Source organism: Natrix helvetica (assembly GCF_964273705.1).
Source record: "Natrix helvetica genome assembly, chromosome: 5".
NCBI lineage: Eukaryota > Metazoa > Chordata > Lepidosauria > Squamata > Natricidae > Natrix > Natrix helvetica.
Window position 1 is genome coordinate 153,384,104 of NC_138551.1, and position 26,049 is coordinate 153,410,152.

Sequence of the window (26,049 nt, forward strand, 5' to 3'; positions counted from 1 at the left end):
TAACAAGGTTAGCTGAGATGATTAAAATGCTTCTCGGTCTTTAGAAATTTGAGCCAAAAACCAAATTATAGCTTACCTTCCATAGGTGTGTTTGGATCTGGCCGATTGGCAAATACCACGTCCACGTAATTCAGTTGTAGCCTTTCTAGCGACCCCTTTAAACCTGGGGGGGTGGGGGTGGGGAGAAAGAAGACGCCTTATTCTCCCTTGCAAGAAGACCCAAGTGCAATGTAATTATTAAAAATAAAATAAAATTACAATACAATACGATGAACCAGAGCTTCATTTCTAAACATTCCTTGTCTGATCAGGTCCTCGACTTACGACCACAATTGAGACCCAAAATTTCTGCTGCTAAGGCAAGACAGCTTTGAATCGAGTTTGGCCTCATTTTGCGACCTTCCTCGCAGCGGTTGTTCAGCGAATCACTGCAGTGGTTAAGTCCTCGGCTTACAACCGTTCGGTTCGAAGTGACCACAGCGTCAGAAAAAAGCGACTTTTCCACTCTTTTTCACACTTATGACTGCTGCAGCACGCCCGGGATCACAATTTGGACCACTGCCTCGTATTTATGACGGGTCGCAGTGTCCTCGGGTGTGTGTGTCACACAATCTCCTTTTGTAACCTCCTGAGGGGAAACCTGATTCACTTAACGGCCGTGTTCCTAACTTAACAGCTGCGGGGATTTGTTTAACAACGGTGCCAAGGAAGTTGTAAAACAGGACAACCGCCTCCCTCAGTAGCAGACATTATGGGCTCAATTGTGGTCGTAAGTTGAGGACTATCTGTGCAGAGAAAGGCGTGTGTAAGGGACGGACTCTGTACCCAAAACTACACCAGGTTGCTTTTGAATGGAGAACGGCCGTTTTTCACACTTACGACCGTTGCCGTATCCCTTGGTCACACGATCCACATTCGGACGCAACTCTGAATCAGGAATTATATTTTGGGGATGGAGAATGGAAGGAAGCCACATTTATTTACCTTCTATAATGTGCTTTCTGGAAAGGCCTCGCTCCGTCTCGGCTCTAGGAAAAAAGAAACCAAGACGAGGGTGAAATTAAACAGGGAGTCCTCGAGTTACAACCGTCTGCTTAGTGACGGTTCGAAGTTACCACCTTGCCTGAAAAAGGAGGAGTTGACGACCTGAGGTTTTGACAATATGCCCCACCCGTTCTTGAATGATTGCCCTTGGGGAGCTGAGCAATACAACCACAACCCACAATTGTTAGCAGGGACGCGTTTTATGACGGCCCCGTCATAAATCGGAAAAATTCTCCCCCTTTCCTTTTTTTTTAATGCAAAACTCTGCAGCAATAGATTTGCACTTGTAACCGTTCGGTTTGCTTAATGCCCGCCTAAAATCAGGATGTTTTGCAACCACTATGACTTACGGCCGTTCTGGGCGGCTTTTATTACGGTGGTAACTCGAGGACTACCTGTATAATATCAAATCCTCATTTATTTCTTTTTTCCATTTTGGAAAGAGGGGAGAAACTGGCTGGGCCAGGAGGATGCAGCACTCTTCGCATGCTCAAGGGTCCCCAGATCGGACGTAAAGGAAGCGGCTGCCGGAGTGAGCGGCAGCTAAAATACATTTCGATAAATGAAATAAAACCATAAATAGAAATATACACCTACTTCCCTCCCCAAAAGATTTTCGTTGTGATCACTAAACTGGACCGCCTGAAAGGGAAAGAGAGGAACACGAATTAAAACACCACCAAGTGCTCTAATTTCGCTTTGGTTTGATTGGGGAGTGGCCCACCCTGCAGGGCTGTTTCTCCCCCCTCCGCCCCCCCACCTCTATAACCGACTTCAGTTCCCAGCCACCCTGAGTGGACTTCAACTCCCAGAATGCCTGCTGGTTGGGGAATTCTGGGAATCAAAGTCCACCCATCTAAAATTCTAAGTAGATAACTCTAAACCTTGATTTAGTCTCCGTTTATCAAGGTTCTAGTCCACGTGAGGCTGTGAAAGACGACAAAAACCTTCACGCCCCTTTTCTGGGTGGATAAAAGTGGAATTTGGGCGCAGGAATAATGGTTACCTCCATCCTTTCTTTTTGATAATGTTGCCTAGGACGACTTCAGCTCTGCGAAACAGAAGAAGAAAACGCGCATGAACAGAAACTCATCAAAGGCGCCGCGGGGGAGCTCTCTAAAAAGCAGGTCGTGTTTTTTTGGCTCGCACTCTTTTTAAAAAAAAAAGAAAAACAGGGCCGAAGGATTGAAATATTTTGGATTCAAAATCCATAATATTTGCAATCCGGAGCTGCCCCCTCTTCTGAATTTAGGAAGAGAACGCAGACTCACGCAGAGAAGCGTCATCTGAGCCAAAGGACTCCTCTCGCAGGATTCTCAATTGCAAGAAAACTCAAAACAAACCACAAAATATGTTTGTGTTGTTCTTTTTCTAGTTTTTTAAGCCATTCGACCGAGGTTGTGCTTCTCACAACACCCCTGCACGATAGGCCAGTGGGAAAGAGCGAAAGAGAAACGCCAGGCGTCACAGGTAATCCTCGACTTACAACCGTCCGTTTAGCGCTGTCGTTAATTATCGTAAGTCGAGAACTCCCTGCGTGCCTAATGCTTGTCTTCCACCCTTTCCCACTGGCCTACCGTGAGGGGTGCTGTAAGAAGCATAAGCCAGGAGTGCGCCAGACTTACTTCCCTGCGGCGTAGACCTCGGCTGTGTCGAAAAGGTTGATGCCGTTGTCGTAAGCGAGGGTCATCAGCTGCTCGGCTACCTACAAGACAGACACGGATGTGATTCCGGGAACCGACTGGAACAAACCGGGATTGCTGGTCTAGTCGCTCGGGATGTGAGGTTTGAAGGGGCCAGACCGCCCATTAAACTCAAAAAACGCCAAACCAAATATGAAATAAAACAATAAAATAAAACGCTAAGCAAGAAAACTACAAAACTATTAAAAAGAAATAAAACAAGCGATACAAATAAAATATAAACGAACCGTAAAATACAAACGGTAAAAAGACATCCCGAAATAAATCGAAGCTATAAAAAATAAGCCGTAAGAAATGAATTGCAAAATATAAAACTAAAAAATACTCAAAAAGATATAAAAATAAATGATAGAAATATCAAATGGCTTATAAAAATGTGCAAAAACAAAATAAGGTCATTTGTATAAAAAAAAATAACCTAGGAAACATACAAGAATAAAATACTAAAATAGTAAACTGCAAAAATAGAATGAAACAAATGATAGAATATCAATTAACCTATAAAAATACCCAAAAATAAAATAAGCTATAAAAATAACCTGTGAAAAAACGAACCATAAAAAATAAAATAAATTAGAAAACATACATAAACAAAACATTAAAAAGTAAGAATAGAATCAAACAAATGGTAAAATATAAAGCAGACTGCAAGAAATGTGCAAAAATTTGGAAATAAGCTATTGCAAAAAAAGGATAAATGATAAAAATTAAATAAACGTTTTCCTGGATGTTGTCGAACCGAAGTGGGCATATTTTGTCTTTTTTTTTTCTTGCCTGGGTTGGATTTGCAAGCTTTTTCTCTTCTCTAAATGTGGAATCATCCCGTATATATATATGTGTGTGAGTTGGACGGACAGCTAAATCTATTTAATAAATATATGATGATATATATATAAATCATATATTTATTAAATAGATTTAGCTGTCCGTCCAACTCACACACACTAATTAGGGTCACACTCAAATTTTACAACCCTCTGCAAAACTGTCAGTTTTCTGATCCTTGGTAGGAGAGGACAGAAGATGTCAGAAGAGATTTTTTTAAAAAATCTATTTTGGTCCAGCTTTACGCCTGGGAAAAAAATGTCTAAAATTGAAACCAGGAAAATATATATTTATATCTTTACCTCATCCGTTATCTGTCCTCCAAACGTCACCCAGGTTCCTGCAGCAGGCAGAAATAATTAAAATTAATATTGTTTTATTGAATAACTATATCATTTCATTCTTTTAATATCCCCCCCAAAAGGGTGGGACGGGATTTAAAGGGAAAAGCAGAAGACGTAGGAAAAAACCCTGCCTAGGGAGAGATAATATGGATAATCCTTGACTTACAAGAGTTCATTTAGTGACGGATGAAAGTTATGACGGGGAGAGAAACATTTTTTTCGGGGTGGGGTCAAAGATCAGGATTTTTGGGGGGAGAACAGCAGCAAAGGGGACAGCACAGCTCTGGGGGTGGATGATGGTTTATTTTATTTTATGGGTTAATGGTTTTTATTTTATTAATATATTTTTTATTATTCTAATATATTTATTTTAGGAGCTATAAAAGATGTGTTTGTGATATATATCATATCTACAAATAAAAATTATTTTTATATATGCGCTCTGTTGTGTATTATAAACATACTTTATTGATAAATACATTTATTTTAGGAGCTGTAAAACAGGCTTACGCAAGTGTGCAATTTATTTTTACTTATAAATATTTAATATATTGTATAGGTATATTATCAATGGTAAATATATTTTATCCATAAATTTGAGGAGCTGTAAAACAAGATTTCGCTAGCGTCCAGTTTATTTTTATTTATAAAGATTTAATATATGGTGTGTGTATTGTAATATATATATATTGCATCGTGTATTGTAAATACATTTTATTAATAAATAAATGAGCTTATTTTAGGAGATACAAAACAAGCTTTCATCCAATCGTTACAGGATGGCAGGAAAGCCTAGTCTCCAGCCTTGCGGTCAGAGAATCCACCGGTAAGTCCAAATATTCAAACAGTTCATCGTATTGCAGACTAGAACATCTGAGGAATCCGGGGAGGTCATCTAGTCCAACCCCGCATCCCTTCGTAGGGGAATCTTAAAATTCATAGCTAGAATCATGAAATTCAAGGCTGGGAAGGAATCTCAGAGATCATATAATTCTAGGCTGGGATCTAAATTCACACGTATTATCAGAGTGGAAGGGACCCGGGAGGTCATCTAGTCCAACCCCCTGCAGCCATTCAGCCTGGGTTAAATAAGCAGCCCGGAGACCTAGTATGATTTCAAATGGTGTGTGTGTATGTGTATTTAAAGGAGTAGTGGATAATTCAAATGTTGTGCCGAAGTTGTGTTCTCCACAGACCCGCAGAAACTCCCTCGCACCCAAAACCGGAGACGGGAACGTTCACTCACCCAGACCGAGGCAGGAAACGCGCAATCCAGATTTCCCGAGGTTTCTGGAAAACACACAAAGACACAAAGCATGTGAAAAAGAGGCTTGTCTGCTGTGCTCGGAGGCTGCCTTGCGAGGTCTTTCTAACTGCAACCTGCACAAAAAAATACACAAAGACCCACACGGGCTGTACACCGGATGCCCTCGGCAAGAGCACCGAGGTTGCAAAAGCTGGAGAAAAACACCACACAGGTCGATCCACGTTTCACTTAAGGACCATTCCAAGTTCCAACAGCACTGGTTTAGCACCACTCCTCACACTTACGACCGTCCCTTGCAACTGTGACCGTCACAACATCCCCGTGTGAGCAAAATCCATTTTGGCATGCACAGGTCGCCCTTGAGACAAGTTTGTTTAGGGACGTTCAACGTTACAAGGGCACTGAAAAAAGTGACTTATGGCCGGTTTCCCCACACTTATGACCGTGGTCACGTGATCAAAATCCAAACCCTTGGCAACTGACTCGTATTTATGACGGTTGCAGCATCCCGGGGTCATACAACCTCCTGGCGATTCACTTAACAACGGTGGCAAGAAAGGTTGCAAAGCTCATTTAAAAACTGTCTCGCTTAGCAACAGAAATTTGGTCGTAGGTCGAGGACCGGGGTCTTGGGGGGGAAAGCCCCTCCTACCTGTATTTCATGCCTGTCTGTTTTGTGGCCGTGAGGCTGGTGGGGGACACGCTCTGCGTGGACATCTGGCCGAGGCTCTGGGCCACCATAGCCACGGCCCGAAAACGTCCCCGGGGCCCGGGGCTCCCCGCATTCTGCCGGCTGAGTCGGTCCTCGGTGGCTCGGCTTTTGACGTTGTGCTCCGAGCAGGCGAAAGAGACTTGCATGCCGGCCACCCAGCAGGCTCCCTCTCCGATACGGAACGGCAGAAAATTCCTTCCCGGATGGGACGAGCAGCGGGAGGTTCGGCCGGTCAAAGGGGGGACCCCCTTGCAGCCATCGCCCCGAGCCCTTTACTCCTAGCCCGAGGGGGGGGGCAGGAAACTCCAGAAAAGGGGGGCACAGAGAGATAGAGAGGGGGGAGGCAGTTTCAGGGTGCTGGTGCGAATGGCGGCTTGCTGGATCCGTCTCGCTTGCAAGGCAGCTGGCGATGGGAGGCTTGTCCAAGGCAGGAGCCCTCTGCCACGCACGGCTGCTCCTTCGCTCTCTTTGCGGAGCCCGGAGAGACGGCAAGCCTCGTACACACACACACACACACACGGAGACACACACAGAGAGACAAGCTGCCTTTTCACTCCAGCCTGGTCTGTTTCCCCTTCCCGCTGCTTCCTCCCCATGGAAGAAGCAACACTGCAGGTCAAGAGAGGCAGCAGCCTCTGCCCCCCCTCCTTTTATTTCTCCTCTCCTCCCTTCTTCCTTCTCCTCCTCTTGTCTTCCTCCTCCTTTCCTCTTCGTCACCTCCTCCTCCTTTCTCCTCTTCCTCTTCATCTCCTTTCTCCTTCTCTTCTTCCTCCTGTCCTCTTTGTCTCCTCTCCTCCTCGTCTTCTCCTTTGTTTTTCCTTTCTTTTGTCTCCTCCTCTTTCTTCTCTTTTCTTCCTTCTTCCTCCTGTTTTCCTCCTTTCCTCTTCATCACCTCCTCCTCCTTTCTCCTTCTCTTCTCCCCCTTCCTTTTCATCTCCTCCTCCTTTCTCCTTCCTTTTCTTCCTCCTGTCCACTTTGTCTCCTCCCCCCTCTTCTTTCTCCTGTCTTCCTCCTCCTTTCCTCTTCGTCTCCTCCTCTTTTCTTCTTTCCTTTTTTTCGTTTCTTCGTCTCCTCTTTCTCCTCCCCTTCCTCTTCTTCCTTCTCCACCTTTCTCCTTCTTCCTCCTGTCTTCTTCATCTCCTCCTCCTTTCTACTCCTCTTCTTCCTTCTCTTGTCTTCCTCCTTTCCTCTTTTTCTCCCCCTCCCGCTCCTCTACGTCCTCTTCATCTCCTTTTCTTTTCCTCCAGGAGTTGTGAATGATCCATCATTGGAGGTTTGGAAGAATAGACTGAAGAGCCCACAAAAGATAGATGGTTGTAGCACTCGGTGTATCACATTCTGTGCATCACACAACACACACACCCTCCACCCACAAATCAGCATACAATTAGCCAACTTCCAAGGGAGGAAGCTGATCCGTTTTGCCTCCCGGGCTGCAGCTGTGCAGAAGATTTTGCAAGGCAGGTTTTTCCTCTCCACAAAAGGATTTGAGAAATGGGGGGAGGGGGGGGATACAGGAAGTCCTCGACTTATGACCACAATCAAATAGCATAATTTTAAAGACCCCCCCCACCCCCTCCCCCTCTGCTCCTCTTCAAGAGTTTTGAAAAATTCATTTGAGAAGCTCCCCTCAAAAAAAAAAAGAAAAAATCCAGACCAAGGCTTCGTAAGCAAACAAGTCCAGAAGTTGCAGGTTTTCAAGAAGAGAGTGGACACCCCCTTGTCTGAAATGGCGTCCAGGTTGTCCAGCTTGAGCAGGGGGTTGGACTAGAAGACCTCCAAGGTCCCTTCCAGCTCTGTTCTTCTGAGATAGATACAGAGATAGATAGATAGATAGATAGATAGATAGATAGATAGATAGATATAGAGATAGATATAGAGATAGATAGAAATTTCATTAAATTTAAAGATAGATGGATGGATGGATAAGATATAGAGATAGATTGATGGATGGACAAGATATTTTATTAAATTTAAAGATAGATGGATGGATAAATAAGATAGATACATACATAGATGGATGGATGGGTGGACAGACAGACATGACAGATGGAGGGAGGAATAGATGGATGGATGCATAAATGAATGGATGATCAATGGATGGATGGAGGGAGGGAGGGAGGGAAAGGTCAGCTTCCTTCCAGACATTGTGGGAGTTCCATCTCTGGAGGTTTTGAAGGAAAGACGATCATTTGAGCAGGAAGGTCTAAGATCTCCTGCATTGAGCAGGGGGCTGGACTAGAAGACCTCCGAGGTCCCTCCCAACTCTCTTATTGTTATTTTTCCTCCTGATAATTTTGGAAGTTTTGCCCATTTTATTTTGAATTTCTCAACGGCTGGTGGAGCCTCCCTGCTAAGGCCTTTTCTGTTTTTATTTCTTTATTTGCAAGAGATGAATAATGCATCCGCCCTTATTAGGAAGGCTGTAATCCAACACTTTTCTAAACATCCTGCCATGCGCCCGGGAGTTATAAACAGAGAGACATTTGCAATATTCATGGCGGGTCGGGGAAGGAGATGTAATATTTATGGCGGGCTGCCCGATGCTGCCCTCCGAGTCAAGCCAGGCGCCCGGCGGGGGATTTTGGCTCCCAGATGCCTCTTGCAAATAGGGTTGGGGGGTGTGTGTGGTTGTGTCTCTATTGCTGTTTGTGTGGGTGTGTGAGTGAGAGAACTTAAGCGTTGTCCCCTGCTGGGCCATCTGGACGTGGTGTCCGAAAATGGCATCTTAAGCTTTCCCTTTTTTTTCCACCCCCAAAGAAAAATGGACAATGTATATTATACATACATACATACATATACTCACTCTCTCTCTCTCTCTCTCTCTCTCTCTCTCTCTGTGTGTGTGTGTATATATATATGTATAATTTATTTTTATATAAACAATCCATTTTCCATAATAATCAATATAACTAATAGATTAGCACATTACATTTTGGAAATCCTTTTTATTCCCACCCCCAAGGAAAAAATGGACTGACTATCTATCTATCTATCTATCTATCTATCTATCTATCTATCTATCTATCATCTATCTATCTATCTATCTATCTATCATCTATCTATCTATGTCTCACTCGCCATCTTCAGGCTGGTGTTTTTGGCTTAAAGTGTGATCGGAGCTGCCGTCTTTCTATAAATCTTGGTGGGGTGTGTGTGGAGTGCTGGCTTTGTTTCACCCAGGCTGTTACAACACAAAACAACAACAGACACACAGCCAGCACCAATCAATCAATTTATTGTACGCCGCCCCGAGTCCCTTTGTGGAGAGGGAGCGGCTAACAAATTTAATAAATAAATAAAATAAATAAACCAATCATGATACAGCCACACATCCAATCAATCCACTTACTGAAACAAAGCCAGCACTCCACTCTCCCCCCCCCCCCCCCAAGATTTATAGAAAGACGGAAGCTCTGGCCACGCTTTAAGCCCAAAACCCAGCCTGAAGATGGCAAGTGAGACCTCGCTGAAACGTTGCCAAGACAATCTCAATCTTACATGGTAAAAGACCCGAATACAACAAGACCAGCATATATATATATATATGTATGTATGTATGTATGTATGTATGTATGTATGTATGTATTGTATTTGTGCTGATAAATAAATAAAGGGAGACTAGTATAGATCTATTTCAAGCTATTTAGCTCTCATCAGCTAGCCATACCCTTACTGGGATTTGAACCTGGGCTGTATTGTATGTATGTATGTATGTATGTATGTATGTATGTATGTGTATATGTATATATATTTTATATAAACAACCCATTTTACATAATAGTAAATAAATTACTATGGAATTGTTATAATATTAGATATTTAAAGTATTGAAAATTAAAGCTAAAATGAAATTAAATTATGACTAAGATTGTATATTTGATTGTTAGCACGAAATACGTATAGCCAGACGACACACTGGTTAATGGAAAATGGAGGGGCAGGAATGGAGAAATCAAGTTTCTTGGATGGAAATAAGATAAAACGATACAACACGGAATAGAACAGAGTAAAAAATAGACCGTAGAATAGAATGCGGAACGCAGGATACAGAATAGAACATAGAATAGAATAGAGAACAGAAAAGGCAGCTCTAATTTTGCACAGAATTAAAGTTTTTGTTGCAGTTGCAAACGAATCAAATCCTGGGAATTTTAAAGAGCAGAAAAAACCACCCGATGGGATGAGAGACGTTCGGAGTGGAATAAATAGCCTTTTAGCCCTAATCTGCTCTGTTTTTTTTTCTGCTCGCAGAGTTTAAAAAGGAAAAGGATTATAGGAAAAAGAAGGGGAAATGCGCATAAACTCAAGGCCCCCCCCACCCTGTGTTTTTTTCTCCCAGGGGTGCAAAATTTTTGGTATAAATTCCGAGAAAACGATTTATTTATTTTTTTAAAAAGCACATCGTTTTCCTTAAGTTTTGTTATAACAACCACCGTCATAAGAAAAAGGTTGCAATGGTAAAAACTCGCTTAAGGACCGACTGGGAATTCTGGTCGTTAAGCCGAGGACTTCCTGTAACCAAGAATTATTTATTGAAAATGTTAAGAGACCAGCACATATTTTCTGTTTCAGACAGTGCCACCTGGTGGCAAGTGAACGAACTGCACAAACTCAATTCAGAAATAAATCTTTCATTCTCTCTCTCTCTTTCTCCACCAATGGAGAATGCATGAGAATTCCATTTTAATTTCTTTCATTAGTTTCTTTCCTTCCTTCATTTTTTTTCTTTCTCTTTCCTTCCTTCCCATCCATCACATCTTTCCTACCTTCGCCTTTGTTTCTCTTTCCTTCCTTCCCATCCATCACATCTTTCCTTCCTTCCTATCCCTTCCTCTTTTCCTTTCTTTCTTTCTTTCTTTCTTTCTTTCTTTCTTTCTTTCTTTCTTTCTTTCTTTCTCTCTCCTTCCTTCCTTTTTCTTCCTTCCTTCAGTTTAGTTCCCTTTCTTTCCAACGTCTCTGGCCACTCTGCCGGCTGACCACAACCTCCGTTACAACACAAACTGTGCTTTGGGATTGCCTCAAAGGACAGCGCAGCCAGAAAAAGCCGTGGAAAATTGAACGGCGGTTTTTATGGGAAGTTTGCACACACGTTTCCCGGCCGTCTCACAACCCCCCACCCCACCCCCAGTGCAAGAACAAGACGACCTGACAACGTCCCTCAAATTCTCTCCTCCGAAAGCAACATCCAAAGCCATCCAAGTCTTTTCACGACACAATCGGAATAAAAACACAATTTTTGCTCGGTTGCAAATAAACGCGGAATAGAATCGGGAGGAGAAAAGGACGTGCGGGAAGTTTTGCACCCAAATAAATTTTATCCTCGACACGGTTTCCACCTTCCCTTAAAAATATTAACAGAATCCACCGTGTCTCAGAATCAGCGTCTCCACTAGATAATCGACGGTCCACCTGAAACTAAATTAATCAGCTAAAATGAGGAAACTTTCCTCCAATAGGTTCAACCTGGCCCTATCTGCATATCAAAGGATGAGGTCTGCAAACCCAAACGGACGGTCTTTTGCTTACCGATATTTCATGCCGGTCGTCTGCGCCGTGCACTGGTCCAGGGACAGGCCGTGCATCCGGAGGAATTCTTCCCTGATCCGGGTCTGGGCCGCCACCCGGACTTCCCTCAGTTTCTGCAGCTCGACGGCGTCGTTTTGGGGCAACTGGTGGAGGCCCCACTCGGAGTGGGACCGGCTGGCCACGCTCCGCAGACTCCCGCTGTACGTCATCGACAGCATGATGCTGCCAATTGGGGGATCTGCGCGGGATCCGCGAAGGAGATTGCCTTAAGATCGCGCGAGCCGCATCGCGATCCCGCCTGTCTCGCACGCCCGGTTGGTGACAAAGATTGCAAGCATCGGTTTACGACAGTTGGTTGAGTGACGGTTCAAAGTTACGACAGCAAGTGATTTAGGGGGATCATTTTCCACACTTAACGACCGTTACAGAATCTCCATGGTCATGTGATCAAAGTATGAATGCTTGGCAACTGGCATGGACTTATGACGGTTGAAGTGTCCCGGGGTCAATATGATCTGCCTTTGCAACCTTCTGACCAGCAAAGTCAACGGGGGAAGCCAGATTGCAATCGCTTAACCATGGCAGTAACTTAACGACTTAAGTGACTCATTTAACATCGGTGGCAAGGAAGGTTGTAAAACGAGGCAAAACTGGCTGAAGGGAACAGTCTTGCTTAACAACAGAAAGGTTGGCTAGGATTTTGGTTGTAAGTTGAGAGCATTATCTAAACTTTATTTTTTTCTTTCTCAAATTTAGCACCTGGAAAGATGGGTGGACTTCAACTCCCAGAATTCTCTGCGACCCTGGTTTTTTTTTTTCTTTAAAGGATGGGGAAACTTGCAACCTTTTTCACCAAGAGGGAGGAAGGCCGTTTGGTTGGGGAGGGTCCCAAATTATCCCACCAACCGGATGATTTAAACCAAGCCCTCCAACTAAGAGATAAGAGAGGAAGCAGGCAAGACATGGCTTGAAAAGAGATGTAAAATCAATGCATAAGGAATACATGGAAAACACCGTAAAAGGAGATGGCATATACACATGGAAAATAATAGAGATGGAAATATTGTATATACACGTCTGTGTTGTAAACATGAGAAAGTATGAAACAAAGAGGAAGATGTAGAAGACAATAGGTTGTCAAATGCAAAAAAGTAAAAAGTAAAAGCGAAATTAGCAAAAAAAGTAATACCGGTAACGGAAAGCTGTAAAAGTGTCATTGGGATTTTAATGTTTGGAAAATGCTGAATAAAAACTATTAAAAATAAAAAAATCAAGCCACCCAAAAGGGGGGAAAAAGTTTTTTAAAATTTGCCCCTTAAATCCGCAGTCTCAAAATCTGTCAGATGCTGCCCTAACGTATTCGATCCATCGCTTGTGAGAAAGAATTGCAGAAAAGAGGGAGGAAGGACAGAAAAGGGGAACCAAATCCGCTAAAAAGGAGAAAACGGGGTGAAAACAAGTAAAAATAATACTTAAAATATCGTCTTGATCACCTGCAAGGACCTCACTGCCATTCTGAACGTGGAATTTTTTTTAAAAAAAGAGATTACTCAATACAATACGATAGCAGAGTTGGAAGGGACCTTGGAGGTCTTCTAGTCCAACCCCCTGCTAAAGCAGGAAACCCTATACCGTTTCAGACAGATGGCTATCCAACATCCTCTTAAAGACTTCCAGTGTTGGGGCATTCACAACTTCTGGAGGCAACTTCTGTTCCACTGATTAATTGTTCTCACTGTCAGGAAATTCCTCCTCAGTTCTAAGTTGCTTCTCTCCTTGATTAGTTTCCACCCATTGCTTCTTCTCCTGCCCTCAGGTGCCTTGGAGAATAGCTTGACTCCCTCTTCTTTGGGGCAACCCCTGATCCCTTGATTGATTCAGAGTATGGCCTGAAATACATGGATAGCAGAAGGAAAAATGTACGCAAATAACACAACGTGGTGTGACAGTGTGTCCCCTACTTACAACATTTCACTTAGTGTCCATTCGAAGTTACGACGGCACTAAAAAAGCGACTTATGATCCGTTTCTCATACTTACGACCATTGTAGCATTTTTGTGATCACATGATAAAAATTCAGACACGGGGCAACTGACTCATATTTATGACGGTCGCAGTGTCCTGGATCACACGATCCCCCTTTGCGACCTTCCAGCCCGGGGGGGAGGGAGGGGAGGCGGGATCCAGATCCACTTCACAGCCATGTTACTCATTTAACAATTGCAGCGATTCACTTAAGAACAGTGGCAAGAAAGGTCGTAAAACGGGGGGGTGGGGGGAGACTCAGTTAACTGTCTCAGTTAAACGACAGAAATTTGGGGGTCCACTGTGGTCATAAACCGAGGACTCCGTGCACACGTAAGATGGAGACCTGTGATCAATTTGGTAAGAGGTAAAAAAAAAGAAATTCACGGAGTTCTATATTGAATTGCAAATTGCATTTTCAAATACATTAGTTCTCAAGAGAAAATAAGTGTTCCTCATATTAATAGCTGGGCCATTTATACAATTAAAGGCTTTTAGAGATCCCTCCAAATAGCTTTAAAAGGAGGATCCAGTTTCTGTCTGTCCAAATGTCATAGATTTGGGAATTCAAAACCTGGAATGTTGCTTTTTTCAGTTTCTTAAAACTTTCAGGCAGCTAAGGACGATCTCTCTTTACGAATTGCATTTTCACCCTATACCTTAATTATTTACTTAACTACTCACTTAACTCATTAAATTTGACCAGATAAACCTGGGTGAATGTTATTTTTTAACACAAATCCCTTCCTGTTTTTAATGCAGCCTGCAACTGGGGTGGGATCGATTGATAACAGATGCCATGTCTCTCTACATTTTGGGGGCAAAATATTTCCTCCACCGAACAAGCGAGGCTAAAATATCTTTTTGGGAAGGGTAAATATTACGCAGGTGTGCTCAAACATTATGCCTGCTATAAAAATAAAGCAACCTCCTTCATTCAAAAATCAAATTTTCAGTGGCAGAAGACAGATAGGTTAGGAGCAAAATAGCCGAAGAGGTTTGTGTGTGTTTGTTTTCCAATGAAAACTACCTCAAGGGAACTGAAGCTGCAGAGAGCATGGCGTTGAAGGTCTGTGGACTACAAAGTCCATACATTTCTGTTCATTCCCTGGACTGATTACAGCTGCCAAGGGGCGACCCCATGAGATTAGATGCTGCCTTTCCCCGTGGCGGATCGCAAACATGCTTCAATCCTATAAATTAACGGAACGCATTCCAATTGATTTAATTCCTAATATTAAGAGTTCAGCCAACTAAGGATTAATTTTCAGTTCCATTTATGAACACGAAGAGGGTTCATTTGCCTTTTGTAAAAACAAAAACCTTGCAGGCATCTTGCAAATGGGTTGGGCAGAGAGACTGTGGATTAAAATTAAACCTTGGTTGTGTGAATCTAGTTTACAATCTTGTTTTGCAGAATATCACAGCGGCTGTGGCAGCTAAAATTCTTACCCTGCCCGGTTCTGAAAAATTAAGGAAAACCGAAGGGTCTTTGCAAGAGACGAAAGACTGAAATTTGAAAATTTGGAGAGGAATTTTCCGCTAAGTGTGCTTGTATAATATCCAGTTCTTATTCCTGAGCCTGTATGAGGCCTTTCCTTTAAGAAAACAGATTAGGCTGAATAATAATAATGTTATAATAATGTTAATTACCTTAGCAGGTCCTTGGTTAGGAGCTGAACTGTTAAAAAGTTTTTACCAGTTTACTGAATCCAAGATTAAATAATAATAATGAGGAGAACAAGGAGGAGGAAGACGAAGGAAGAGAAAGAAAGAAGTGCCCCTTGTCCAGTCAAGGTTTAAGCCAAAAACTGAGGTTTTAAAATCCATTTCCCCCAGATGTTTGATCCTAAAATTGCTCAACCTACAACTTCCAGAGGTTTGCAAGGCGTGGGCCTTTTCATTCAAGCCAAATCATAAAAGAGAAGCAGCAACTGAAATGTGAAGATCAACGAATCTTGGGCTGAGTTTTATTCAAAAAAGGAGAAATAAATAAAAATATAAAGAGACACAATTTTGCAGTTCTCCCGCCGCAACCTCTAAAATCCTGCTGGGTGCAATTAAGCAGCGATCCTATTTCAGGAGAGGAGGAAGCGGGGGGGGGGAGTGTTTCCAGGAAACACCCCTGTCCATCCTTCTCCCCCTCCCCCAAAAAATTAAGCAGAAAGAAACTCAATTCTGATGGACAAAGCAAATCACATCGGTGATGTGTGTTTGATGCGGAAAACTTCCCAATCCTACAGCTTCCCCACCAAATTCGGGATCCCCCGTTTCTTTGAGGGTGGAAAGGAATAGAAAAGAAAAATATCTAAATAAACCTGGTTAATTTACAGCCCCGTTCTGTGCCCATAAACCACAGTTAAGATTGGCAACTGTGGCTGCTAAAATCCAATTCCCGTACGGGATGAAGACACCGTATTAAAAACTCCCAGGTGTTTCCCTTTCCTCCGTCCTAACGAAGCAGCCCAAACTTCTCCCAAAAATCAAGAAAAAAAGACAAGGAAGCTTTTTTTAAGCTACTCTCCAAGCCTAGCCGTTGAAATACCTACAAGGGAAAAGTGTTGGGGGGCTCGGTGACTCCCCTAAATCTAAACCAGCCATCCCTTCTCGCTTCTTATCCGGGTGTCTGCACTCACCTGCTGTCTGGCGAGCCTGCTCATTAAAAGATAACCTCGGTTATTAGATATATATATGTATTTTTTCTCACAGACGGGTGGAAAAACGGCGCACAGGCGTGGCCTTGCAGGGGGGGGAGGAGAGGAGGAAAAATTCACTCCAAGTTGTCAGAAGCAATCTCGAATCCACCACCCGCCCACCCCGCCCCCGAGAGCCTCAGAGAGAATTTAGCAGGAAATCCATTAAGTCGGTTATGATGATCCGAGCTAAATTATTCAACAGCGCGTCTCTCTCTCTCTCTCTCTCTCTCTCTAAAAAGCTTCTGGCAGGAGGATCTGATTGATGGGAGGCGCGGAATCGATCGATGGATCGCTCGCTTTTTATTAGCGGGGACTCGGCGTCGTTGGGAGGCCGGGCGGAGGTGGCTCTACACTCCACTGGCCACGGTGGAGACAACGAGAGAGGATGATGGATGAGACGAGCGAGGAAAGTCCGGGACGGACAGGCACCCGGCGGTTCGAAACGTCAAATGAATCCCGTTCACGATGCAAACGGATGGCGGGAGAGACGCATCCCCGAGATTCCCACGGTTGGCAAAGGATGGGGGAATTCCACGGATATGTTGGGTTCTCCACCACTTTGGCTCAAATTCATCGGTTCGGGTTGTAATTTGGAGGCGAAGCTGGAAAATCCTGGGCAGAGGCTGCTTTCATGAGCTGTGGATGCAGCTGCTTTCATAAGACGGGAACAAGGGTTTTGAGTTGCATTTCCATGGTCTCGGAAGCTCCGCGGAAAGGAGCCCAGCATTCACCAATTAATCCCGTTAAGGGTGGAAACGGATGGTGAGATGTGTCTCTCTCTCCAACAAGCCAACATTCAACTCACAATTTATCTCCTTGTCCCTTCCTCCAACAAGCCAAGATCCAACCTCACCATTTACCTCCTGCACGTCCCTCCCTCCAACAAGCCAAGACTGCCAAGCAAGACCACAGAAGACGCCAGCTATCCAAAACCTCCAGGCATGAAGCAATCACGGGGATCTCCGTAAGGAGACACATTCCGAAGACCACTATCTCCACCCCCCGACGGCCGTCCTGGTAAGCTGAGATGTATCCAGTTCAGTTCTTCACCTCTACCCATTTTACCTCCCTGCCAACAGAGAGATGACCAAGCTGCTCGGCCCTCTGGCCACCAAGAAGGCTGAAAATAGGAGAGATAATTCAGCTTTTCATCCCCTCTTCTCTTAATGCATTCCCCCCCCTCCCCCTCTGGATTCACACATGCTGGACCATTTCCCAGCTTCGCTCTAGGGAGAACAGCTAATTATCTCGGCTTCTGCCAACCCATCAGAGCCGATGGACACCAGGGAAGGTGCCCAGAAGTTTTGCAAGTTGGCAGAACCTCTGCTTGGGGTATCTCCTGGCACTTCCCAAAAACTTTTGCCGCAGTTTGCCGAATGTGGCAACTCGGCGGTGGGAATTCGCTGATGAGCCGCGGGAGAGACGAGATCCATTTTTTGTGGCTTCGTAGATAGCCCTGGACTTACAACTGGTTCATTTAGTGACGGTTCGAAGGTACAAGAGGACTGAAAAAAGTGGCTTCGGGCCGTTTTTCACACTTACGACTATCGTTGCAGCGTTCCCCTCCGGTCACGCGACCAAAATTCTGAAGCTTGGCAACAGGCATGTACTTACGACGGTTGAAGCTTCCCCGGGGTCACGTGATGCCCCCTTTTGCGACCCTCTGACTGGCAAAGTCAAGCGGGGAGGAAGATTCACTTAACGACCGTGTACTAATTTAACGACTGCAGTGATTCATTTAACAACCACGGTAAAATTGGGACGACGATGACGACTCAATGTCCTGCTTAGCAACGGAAATGTTGGCCTCAATTGTAGTCGTAAATCGAGGACTACCCTGCATTTATGACCGTCGGGCTGTTGGGGGATTTTCAATCTTCCCAGTCAGCTTCCGACAAGGGGGATTAAGCCCGATTTGCTTAATGACCTCAGCAAACATGGTTGTAAAATGGGGTGTGAGTGCAACAACTGCCTCATTTAGTGACAGAACATCTTGGTCCCAGTTTTGGTCGTAAGTCAAGGACCACCTGTAAAAAGGACTTTTATGATGAGGACGGCAACCTGGATTTGAAAAATCAACCCCCTCCCCCTTTTCAGGCCAAACAGGCCTTCAAACCTGAATAATGTGGATTTCCTGTTCCTGGCCAAAGCTCTACAAGCCATCAATAAGAGTTTAACAGTTAGAAAATCTCATTTTCCAAAGAGGGGACATGCAGGCCAGTTAAGGTTAAACGCAGAAATGCATAATTAGGGGTGGCACAGAGCCAGCTTCTTGGGGGGAAAACCCTGATTATTATTATTATTATTATTATTATTATTATTATTATTATTATTATTATTATTATTATTATTATTATTATTATTATTATTATTGCAGAATCGCCGTTTGGAAGCTCGGAGACCAACGAATTAGAAAACAAAAGAAGGACAAAATTACCTGTAAAACTGGAGCTGTCTTTTCGGACTTCCATAACGAGCACTTTGGAAAGCAAAAGGGGAAAAAGAAAGAAAGAAAGAAAGAAGAAAGATTCCACAAACCACAGATTTTGAAAAGGAAAAAAAAAAAGCAAGGAATGGTATGTCGGACGAACGGCATACTGTCTCTCCAGACACTCTGGCCTCCCAATCCAAGACTCTATGGTTGGTCCCATTGTCTTTGATCAAGAGGGTTGAGTCAACATATCATCTTCCCAGACACTCTGGCCTCTCAATCCAAGACTCTATGGTTGGTGGCATTGTCTGGGATCAAGAGGGTTAGGTCAACGTATCATCTTCCCTAGACTCTCTGGGCTTCCCACCCATGACTCTATGGTCATTCGCATGGTCTTGGATCAAGAGAGCTGGGCCAACAGCACCCCCAAGTGGAGCAGGTGGGGATTGCATATTTCTGGCAGTGACATCCTGATGATCTGGGAAGCTGGATTCATTTAACAACCGCGTTACTACTTTAACAACGGCACTTGTTCACTAATAGTGGCAAGATAGGTCATAACATGGGACACAACTCTTCTTAACAACTGTCTCACTTACCAACAGACATTTTGGGCTCTTACAAAATAAAAAAAATAACTTGACGACCGACTCAGAGTGCGACTCGCTTACCAACTGTCTGTCTTAGCAGTGGGAATTTTTGTCCCGATGGTGGTTGTAAGTCAAGGACTACCCATGTTTCTGATTTTGCACCGAGGGGGTCGCTCAGCTGCTCCCTTGTGCTCGCTGAAAGGTCCAGGAGGGGACAAATGCGGGATAACACGCCCGCACAGAACAGGAGTTACAACCGACACTCACTCACCTGTAAATCATACCTGGGGATCCAGTGTGTCGGTTTGAGAATCTGGCCGGGGAGTCCGTGGTGGATTCGGGGTACATGGAGGCAAGCTCCTCCAGGATCCAGGTGAATCTTTGTTAACACCCACTGCAGAAAGAAAAGAAAGAAAAAGAAAGAAAGAAGGAAGGAAGGAAAGAAAAAGGAAGAAAAAGAAAAAGGAAAGGAAAGAAGGAAAGAAAGAAAAAGAAAGAAGGAAGGAAGGAAAGAAAGAAAAAGAAGGAAGGAAGGAAAAGAAAAAAGGAAAGAAAAGAAGAAAAGAAGGAAGGAAGGAAAGAAAAAGGCAGAAAAAGAAAAAAAGGAAAGAAAAGGAAAGAAAGAAAAAGAAAAAAGGAAAGAAAGAAAAGAAACGAAGGAAGGAAAGAAAGAAAGAAAGTTAAACCATGAGTTTAATCTTTTTATTTTTATTTTGTTCTTTTAAAGACCTTTTAAGCATTTTGCTTTCCATTTTGCCCTGGGCTTTCATTTTATACACTTTTGGTTTTCTTCCTGTTCTGTACACTTTTTGTTCAGCTTTTACAAATCCTGGACTCCTGAAAAAAAAATATCTACAACTGGAAAAAAAATTCAACAAAAGCTCTAGAATAGATTCTGTTCTGGATAAATCTTCTTTGTTCCTGAATAATCTGCTTACTCAGCATAGCTGGCAGCAAAAGCAGAAAAAGGAAGAAAAGGAAAGGAAGAAAAAAGGAAGAAAAAAGAAGGAAAGGAAGATAAACATGCATCTAAAAAATGGTGAAGGATGGGTCACTAAACCATGATTTGCAATCCAGAACTGCCTCCAAACCATCATGACCGCTGCTGTCCACAAGAGGGCGCTGCAGACCTCTTAGCCTCCACTCCAGTTAAAATTGCAAATCTGCTATTAAAAAAATAGATTCTGTCCCAAAATTGTTAACGGACAGATAGATAAATAAGACAGAATGGATAACAAGGATAGGATGAATAACATAGAAAGACGGGGGAGATAGAATGGATGATTGGATGGAGAGAGGGATGGATAAATAAGACAGATAGATGGAGAGATGAATAGAATGGATAAAAAGATGGATGGATTGACAAGATAGGTACACTGGAATGGATAAATGCATGGAAGGATAAATTAGATGGATGGAGAGAATGGAGAAATATGTATAGGTAAATGATAGATAGATAGAGATAGGTAGGTAGATAGAGAAGATAGATACATTCTGTAGATAGATGTAGATTCTGTAGATAAGATTACACATACATATACATATATATAGTTATGAAAAAGCACTTGGTATGCCCAAATATGTGAGGGAGCATATAACTAGTTGATGAGAGCTAAATAGCTTGAAATAGATCTATACTAGATTCGATAGATAGATAGATTAGATATAGAGGGAGGGAGATAGAGGGAGAGAGGGAGGGGGAGAGAGAGAGAGAGAGTAGATTCTTTAGATAAGATATAGATAGATAGATAGATAGATAGATAGATAGATAGATAGATAGATTAGATATAGAGGGGGAGAGAGAGAGAGGGAGGGGGAGAGAGAGAGTAGATTCTTTAGATAAGATATAGATAGATAGATATAGATTCTGTAGATAAGATTACACATACATATACATATATATATATAGTTATGACAAAGCACCTGGTATGCCCAAATATAGGAGGCAGCATATAACTAGCTGATGAGAGCTAAATAGCTTGAAATAGATCTATACTAGATTCGATAGATAGATAGATAGATAGATAGATAGATAGATAGATTAGATATAGAGGGAGGGAGAGAGAGGGAGGGGGAGAGAGAGAGAAGATAGATTCTTTAGATAAGATATAGATAGATATAGAGGGAGGGGGAAAGAGAGAGACAAACAGACACAGACTCACAACTGTAACAAGAAAGGTACCATGGGGCAAGCCTGACTTAACTGTCTTGCTTAGCAACGGAAGCGTTGGCCTCAACTGTGGTCGTAAGTCCCTGAATTCTCCTCTCCTGCCCCCTTTGCAGAAGAGGCAGAAACTCCCGAGTGGCTCTCAAAGGAGATCTGAGCCGGCCAGGGAGGGAAACCGGAGCCAGGAAAAAAGTCTGTCTGGTGACGGGGGGGTGGGGGTGGGGGCAGGACCTGGGCTAGGAGATTATCCTGCACCCCCCTCCCAAAAAAAAAGGTGGGGGGAGGCTTGAAGGTGACCTGAAGAGGGGGAGAAGATCCTTGGCTCCCAGCCTTGGCAGGGAAGAGAAAGAGAAAAGAAAACCACAGAGGGGAAAGTGGAGGATTCTGGCAGCTGCCATCTGACCCCCCCCCCCCCAGGAGCTCTGACTCCTTCCCTGGTTAAAGACACAGCGTTTGATGTGGGAAGAGAGGGGGGGCTCCCTCTTTGTTTCCTCCCACTCTCCTTCCTTTTTTCCTTCCTTCTGTTCCTTTCTTCCTTTCATTTCCTTTCTTCTTCCCTCCCTCCTTTCATTTTTCCTTCTTTCCTTCATCCCTTCTTCCTCTTCCTTCCCTTTTCCTTTTCCTTCCTTTCTTCTTCCCTCCTATTCCCTTCCTTCCTTTCATTTTTCCTTCCTCCCTTCTCTCCCATTGCATTCCTTCCCTCCTTTCATTTTTCCTTTCCTTTCTTCTTCCCTCCCCTTACTCCCCTTTCATTTTTCCTTCTTTCCTTCCTCCCTTCTTCCTTCATCCCCTTCCTCCCTTCTCTCCCATTGCCTTCCTTCCCTTTCATTTTTCCTTTTCCTTCCTTTCTTCTTCCCTCCCATTCCCTTCCTTCCTTTCATTTTTCCTTCCTCCCTTCTCTCCCATTGCATTCCTTCCCTCCTTTCATTTTTCCTTTCCTTTCTTCTTCCCTCCCCTTACTCCCCTTTCATTTTTCCTTCTTTCCTTCCTCCCTTCTTCCTTCATCCCCTTCCTCCCTTCTCTCCCATACCTCCTTTCATTTTTCCTTTTCCTTCCTTTCTTCTTCCCTCCCTTCTTTCCTTCCTCTCTTCTTCCTTCATCCCCTTCCTCCCTTCTCTCCCATTGCCTTCCTTCCCTTTCATTTTTCCTTTTCCTTCCTTTCTTCTTCCCTCCCTTCTTTCCTTCCTCCCTTTCATTTTTCCTTCTTTCCTTCCTCCCTTCTTCCTTCATCCCCTTCCTCCCTTCTCTCCCATACCTCCTTTCATTTTTCCTTTTCCTTCCTTTCTTCTTCCCTCCCTTCTTTCCTTCCTCCCTTCTTCCTTCATCCCCTTCCTCCCTTCTCTCCCATTGCCTTCCTTCCTTTTCATTTTTCCTTTTCCTTCCTTTCTTCTTCCCTTCCTCCCTTTCATTTTTCCTTCTTTCCTTCCTCCCTTCTTCCTTCATCCCCTTCCTCCCTTCTCTCCCATTGCCTTCCTTACCTCCTTTCATTTTTCCTTTTCCTTCCCTGCCCTTCGTTCCTCCCTCCCCTCTCTCACATTCCCTCCCTTCATTTTTCCTTCTTCCCTCCCTCCCCCAGGACAACCTTAGAACAAGAAAGAAAACTTTGCGTGGGGCAGATTCCTCCCCCCCCCAATGTTTTAAATAACTAACAATCGACAATAAAAACCTGACTAAATGAGGGAACGGAGGCTGCCTTCTAAGGTCAACCCGCCCAGCCCCCCAAATTTGGCCACCCCTGCGGACTCGGGCCTTGCAAGGCCAGCCAACCCCCCCCCCCAAGCACCCCCCTTGCAAACACACCCGCGACACCCGCCGGGGACCCCCAACCGAGCGCTTTCTCCACATTCTCTTTTTGCCACCCGAAAGTTGGGCAGAGCTTCCCTTTCGCAAGGCAGATGTTGCAAGCGTCAACCGACAGCTGTGCTCTTATTTATTTATTTATGTAAAAAATGACTTTCTACGGAAGAGGAGAAAAGGGAAGAAAGTTAAAGCGAAAAGGGGGAAAAAAAAGAATTTGAAAAAGAGGAATTCTGCTTAGGCCAAGCCAAGTGTTTGATTGGAAAGAGAAATATTTTAAAAGTACATTTAATGCCCAGAAGTATATTTGCACAAATCTTTTCTTTTCCTTTCCTTCCTTTTCCCTTCCTTTTTTTTCTTTCATTCATTTCTGTCCTTCCTTTTCTTTCTAACTTTTGTTCATTTCTGTCCTTCCTTCCTCTTTTCTCTCCTTTCCTCCCTTTCTCTCTCCTTCCTTCCTTCCCCCCTTTTTCTTTCTTTCCATAACACAACACCTCTTCCTTCCTTCCTTCTTTCCTTCCTTCCTTCCTTCCTTCCAAAGGGGATCGCCCCAGGACGCTACAACCATCATAAATACAGTTGCCAAGTGCCTGAATTTTGGTCATGGACCGTGTGGAGATGCGTTTGATGGTCGTAAGTATGAGCAAAATGTCCATATCGGTGAGCACCCAAAATCCCTCACTATAGCAGGGTAGCGAGGTGGACATCAGAACTTCAAAAACAGGTCGTAATTAATTTTTCTCAGGGTCCAACTAACTTCAAACATCCGCTAAGCTGGAGGTCGGAAGCAGAGGTCTACGTATGGACGTCTCCTGCTGGAGCAGTGGGGCTGGACTAGAAGACCTCCAAGGCCCCTTCCCACCCTGTGGTTCTCTTATTCCTCGCAACCCGTCCCCTCCTGCCAGGGAGAGGCGACTCCTGCCAAATATTCGGTTATAGACTCTTCAATGGGGAGCGCCAAGTTTTCCCTTCTGCCTCTTGAGTGCTACGTTTCCCAGGCGCCGCCTTACACCCGAGGAGGCTGTTCGAAACCCGCAGCGTCCATTTCATCAGGCTAAAAGCCTCGGCTGGAGAAACTTGGCCCAGCGGAACACGGGGTCTCGGAGGTCAAGCAGATCGAGTGATGATGGACGTCACGGAAAAACTCGGTCAACCTCGGAGCATGTTTCGCAACCTGACCCTCCTCAGGCCCTCGGAAACCCTGGCCACACCCCGCTGACCCCTCCAGAGGTCCGGTCAGATGTCCAGGGAGAACGGCTCATCAACAACGACCGGGCATCTTCTGGTTTGCAAGGACAGAGATGCTAAGAGTGTCTCGACTTACAACCGTAACAGAGACCCAAATTTCTGTCGCTAAGTGAGACATTTGTTAAGCAAGGCATTTGTTAAGCGAGCTGTGCCCCATTTTACAACTTTTCTTGCTACAAGTAAATCCCTGCAGTTAATTAAGGGCGGAGATGCCAAGACGCTTCCTATGCAGGTAGTCCTCAACATACGACGGCCGCTGGCCCAAATTTCCGTTGCTAAGGGAGGCATCTGTTTAGTGACTTTCGCCTCATTTTCCGACCTTACTTGCTACACTTGTTAAGTGAATCCCTGGCAATTAGTAACGCAGCCGTTAAGCGAATCTGGATTCCCCCGGGGACATTGCTCGTCCGAAGTTTGCAAAAAGAAAAGTGTTGCTCGCTTAACAACCGCAGCGATCCACTTAGGAACCGTGCCAAGAAAGGTTGTAAAAACGGAGCAACGTTCGAAGAAGAGCTTTCTTGCTTAGCGACAGAAATCTGCGGCCTCCATTGCGGTTGCAAGTGGAGGACCACTTAAATGTTGGGTTTCTTGTTTTTCCTCCCCAAACCCACCCCAGGGGAAAGGAAAAAAACAGCATTCACAGCTGCATTATTTGCAATTCAGCTTTTGGGTCGCAGCTGCAGCCGAGTCAGGAATGCAAAATAATTCGACCTGATCAGCGAAACTATTTATATGTTTCTAACACTTTGCAGAGAGAGAGAGAGAGAGAAAGAAATAAATCAGACTGGAAAAAACCCCTAGAAATGCAGATTTGGGCAGGAGGTGGAAAAGGCAGGTGGGGCCACCTGAGGGCCTTTTAAGAAACACCCAACGGAGCCTAGAATGATTTTTTTGTTTAAAAGCGGTACTTATATCTATAAAAAAGAAATTATGTGTTTGACTTTATTTACGCGGGGATGGCAAGGTGCTTATTACGAGTATGAAGAGACAGGTAATCCTCAACTTACGACCCCAAAGTTTCCACCGCAAAGCAAGACCACTCGTTAAGTGAGCTTGGCCCCGTTTTACGACCTGTCTTGCCACCATTGTTAAGTGAATCACGGCAGTTCTTAAGTGAGTCGCATGGTTGGGGATCGCGTGACCCTGGGAATGCGGCGACCATCCTAAATACGAGTCGGTTGCCAAGGGTCTGAAGTTGGATCTCGTGACCACGGGGAGGCCGCCGACGGTTGTAAGTGTGAAAAACATTCCTAAGTCACTTAAGTGCCGTTGTAACTTTGAATCGCCGCTAAATGGTTTGTAAGTCGAGGAATAGCCCTAAGCCCTGAGTTGCCATATTGGCGAGATGGACGGTAGAGATATTTAATAAATAAACGAATAAAACACAAGGGAAAGGGGGCCACAGGGAAAGCCCAACCGACAGAATTTCAAATTTAAGTCCTATTTTGGGGACAGGTGTAACTGAGCATCACCTGTACAGGTGGGAGGTCACCATTGCTCGCTTTAGATGGCCAGGCGAAGCAATGCAGGAGGTCCTTGACTTACGGCGATTCATTTAGTGGCCGTCCCAAGTTGCAACAGCACCGAAAATATGGATCGTTTTTCACACTTATGAGGAGAAAAAGGTCGCAAAACGGGGGCAAAACCCACTTAACAACACCCGGCAAGGG

At 44.2% G+C, this 26,049-nt stretch overlaps 1 protein-coding gene across 6 annotated transcripts in view; it reads right to left on the reverse strand.

Annotated features, from left to right (window-relative positions):
- The window catches only part of KCNAB2 (potassium voltage-gated channel subfamily A regulatory beta subunit 2), a 38,468-nt gene that overhangs the window by 8,385 nt on the left and 4,034 nt on the right, over window positions 1-26,049 (reverse strand). For 2 of the 6 annotated variants that reach the window (XM_081955023.1, XM_081955024.1), the window contains exons 2-10: window positions 19,439-19,561; window positions 18,584-18,625; window positions 5,163-5,206; window positions 3,875-3,912; window positions 2,670-2,749; window positions 2,051-2,095; window positions 1,642-1,686; window positions 985-1,028; window positions 77-163 (exon numbers count right to left, since the gene is read on the reverse strand). In XM_081955023.1, the coding sequence (XP_081811149.1) occupies window positions 77-163; window positions 985-1,028; window positions 1,642-1,686; window positions 2,051-2,095; window positions 2,670-2,749; window positions 3,875-3,912; window positions 5,163-5,206; window positions 18,584-18,625; window positions 19,439-19,515 (502 nt within the window). In that variant the 5' untranslated portion in view covers window positions 19,516-19,561. Of the gene's footprint in view, window positions 1-76; window positions 164-984; window positions 1,029-1,641; window positions 1,687-2,050; window positions 2,096-2,669; window positions 2,750-3,874; window positions 3,913-5,162; window positions 5,207-5,835; window positions 6,567-11,424; window positions 11,658-18,583; window positions 18,626-19,438; window positions 19,562-26,049 lie in introns of those variants that run through there. The other 4 variants (XM_081955025.1, XM_081955026.1, XM_081955028.1 and 1 more) reach the window with 3 other exon arrangements.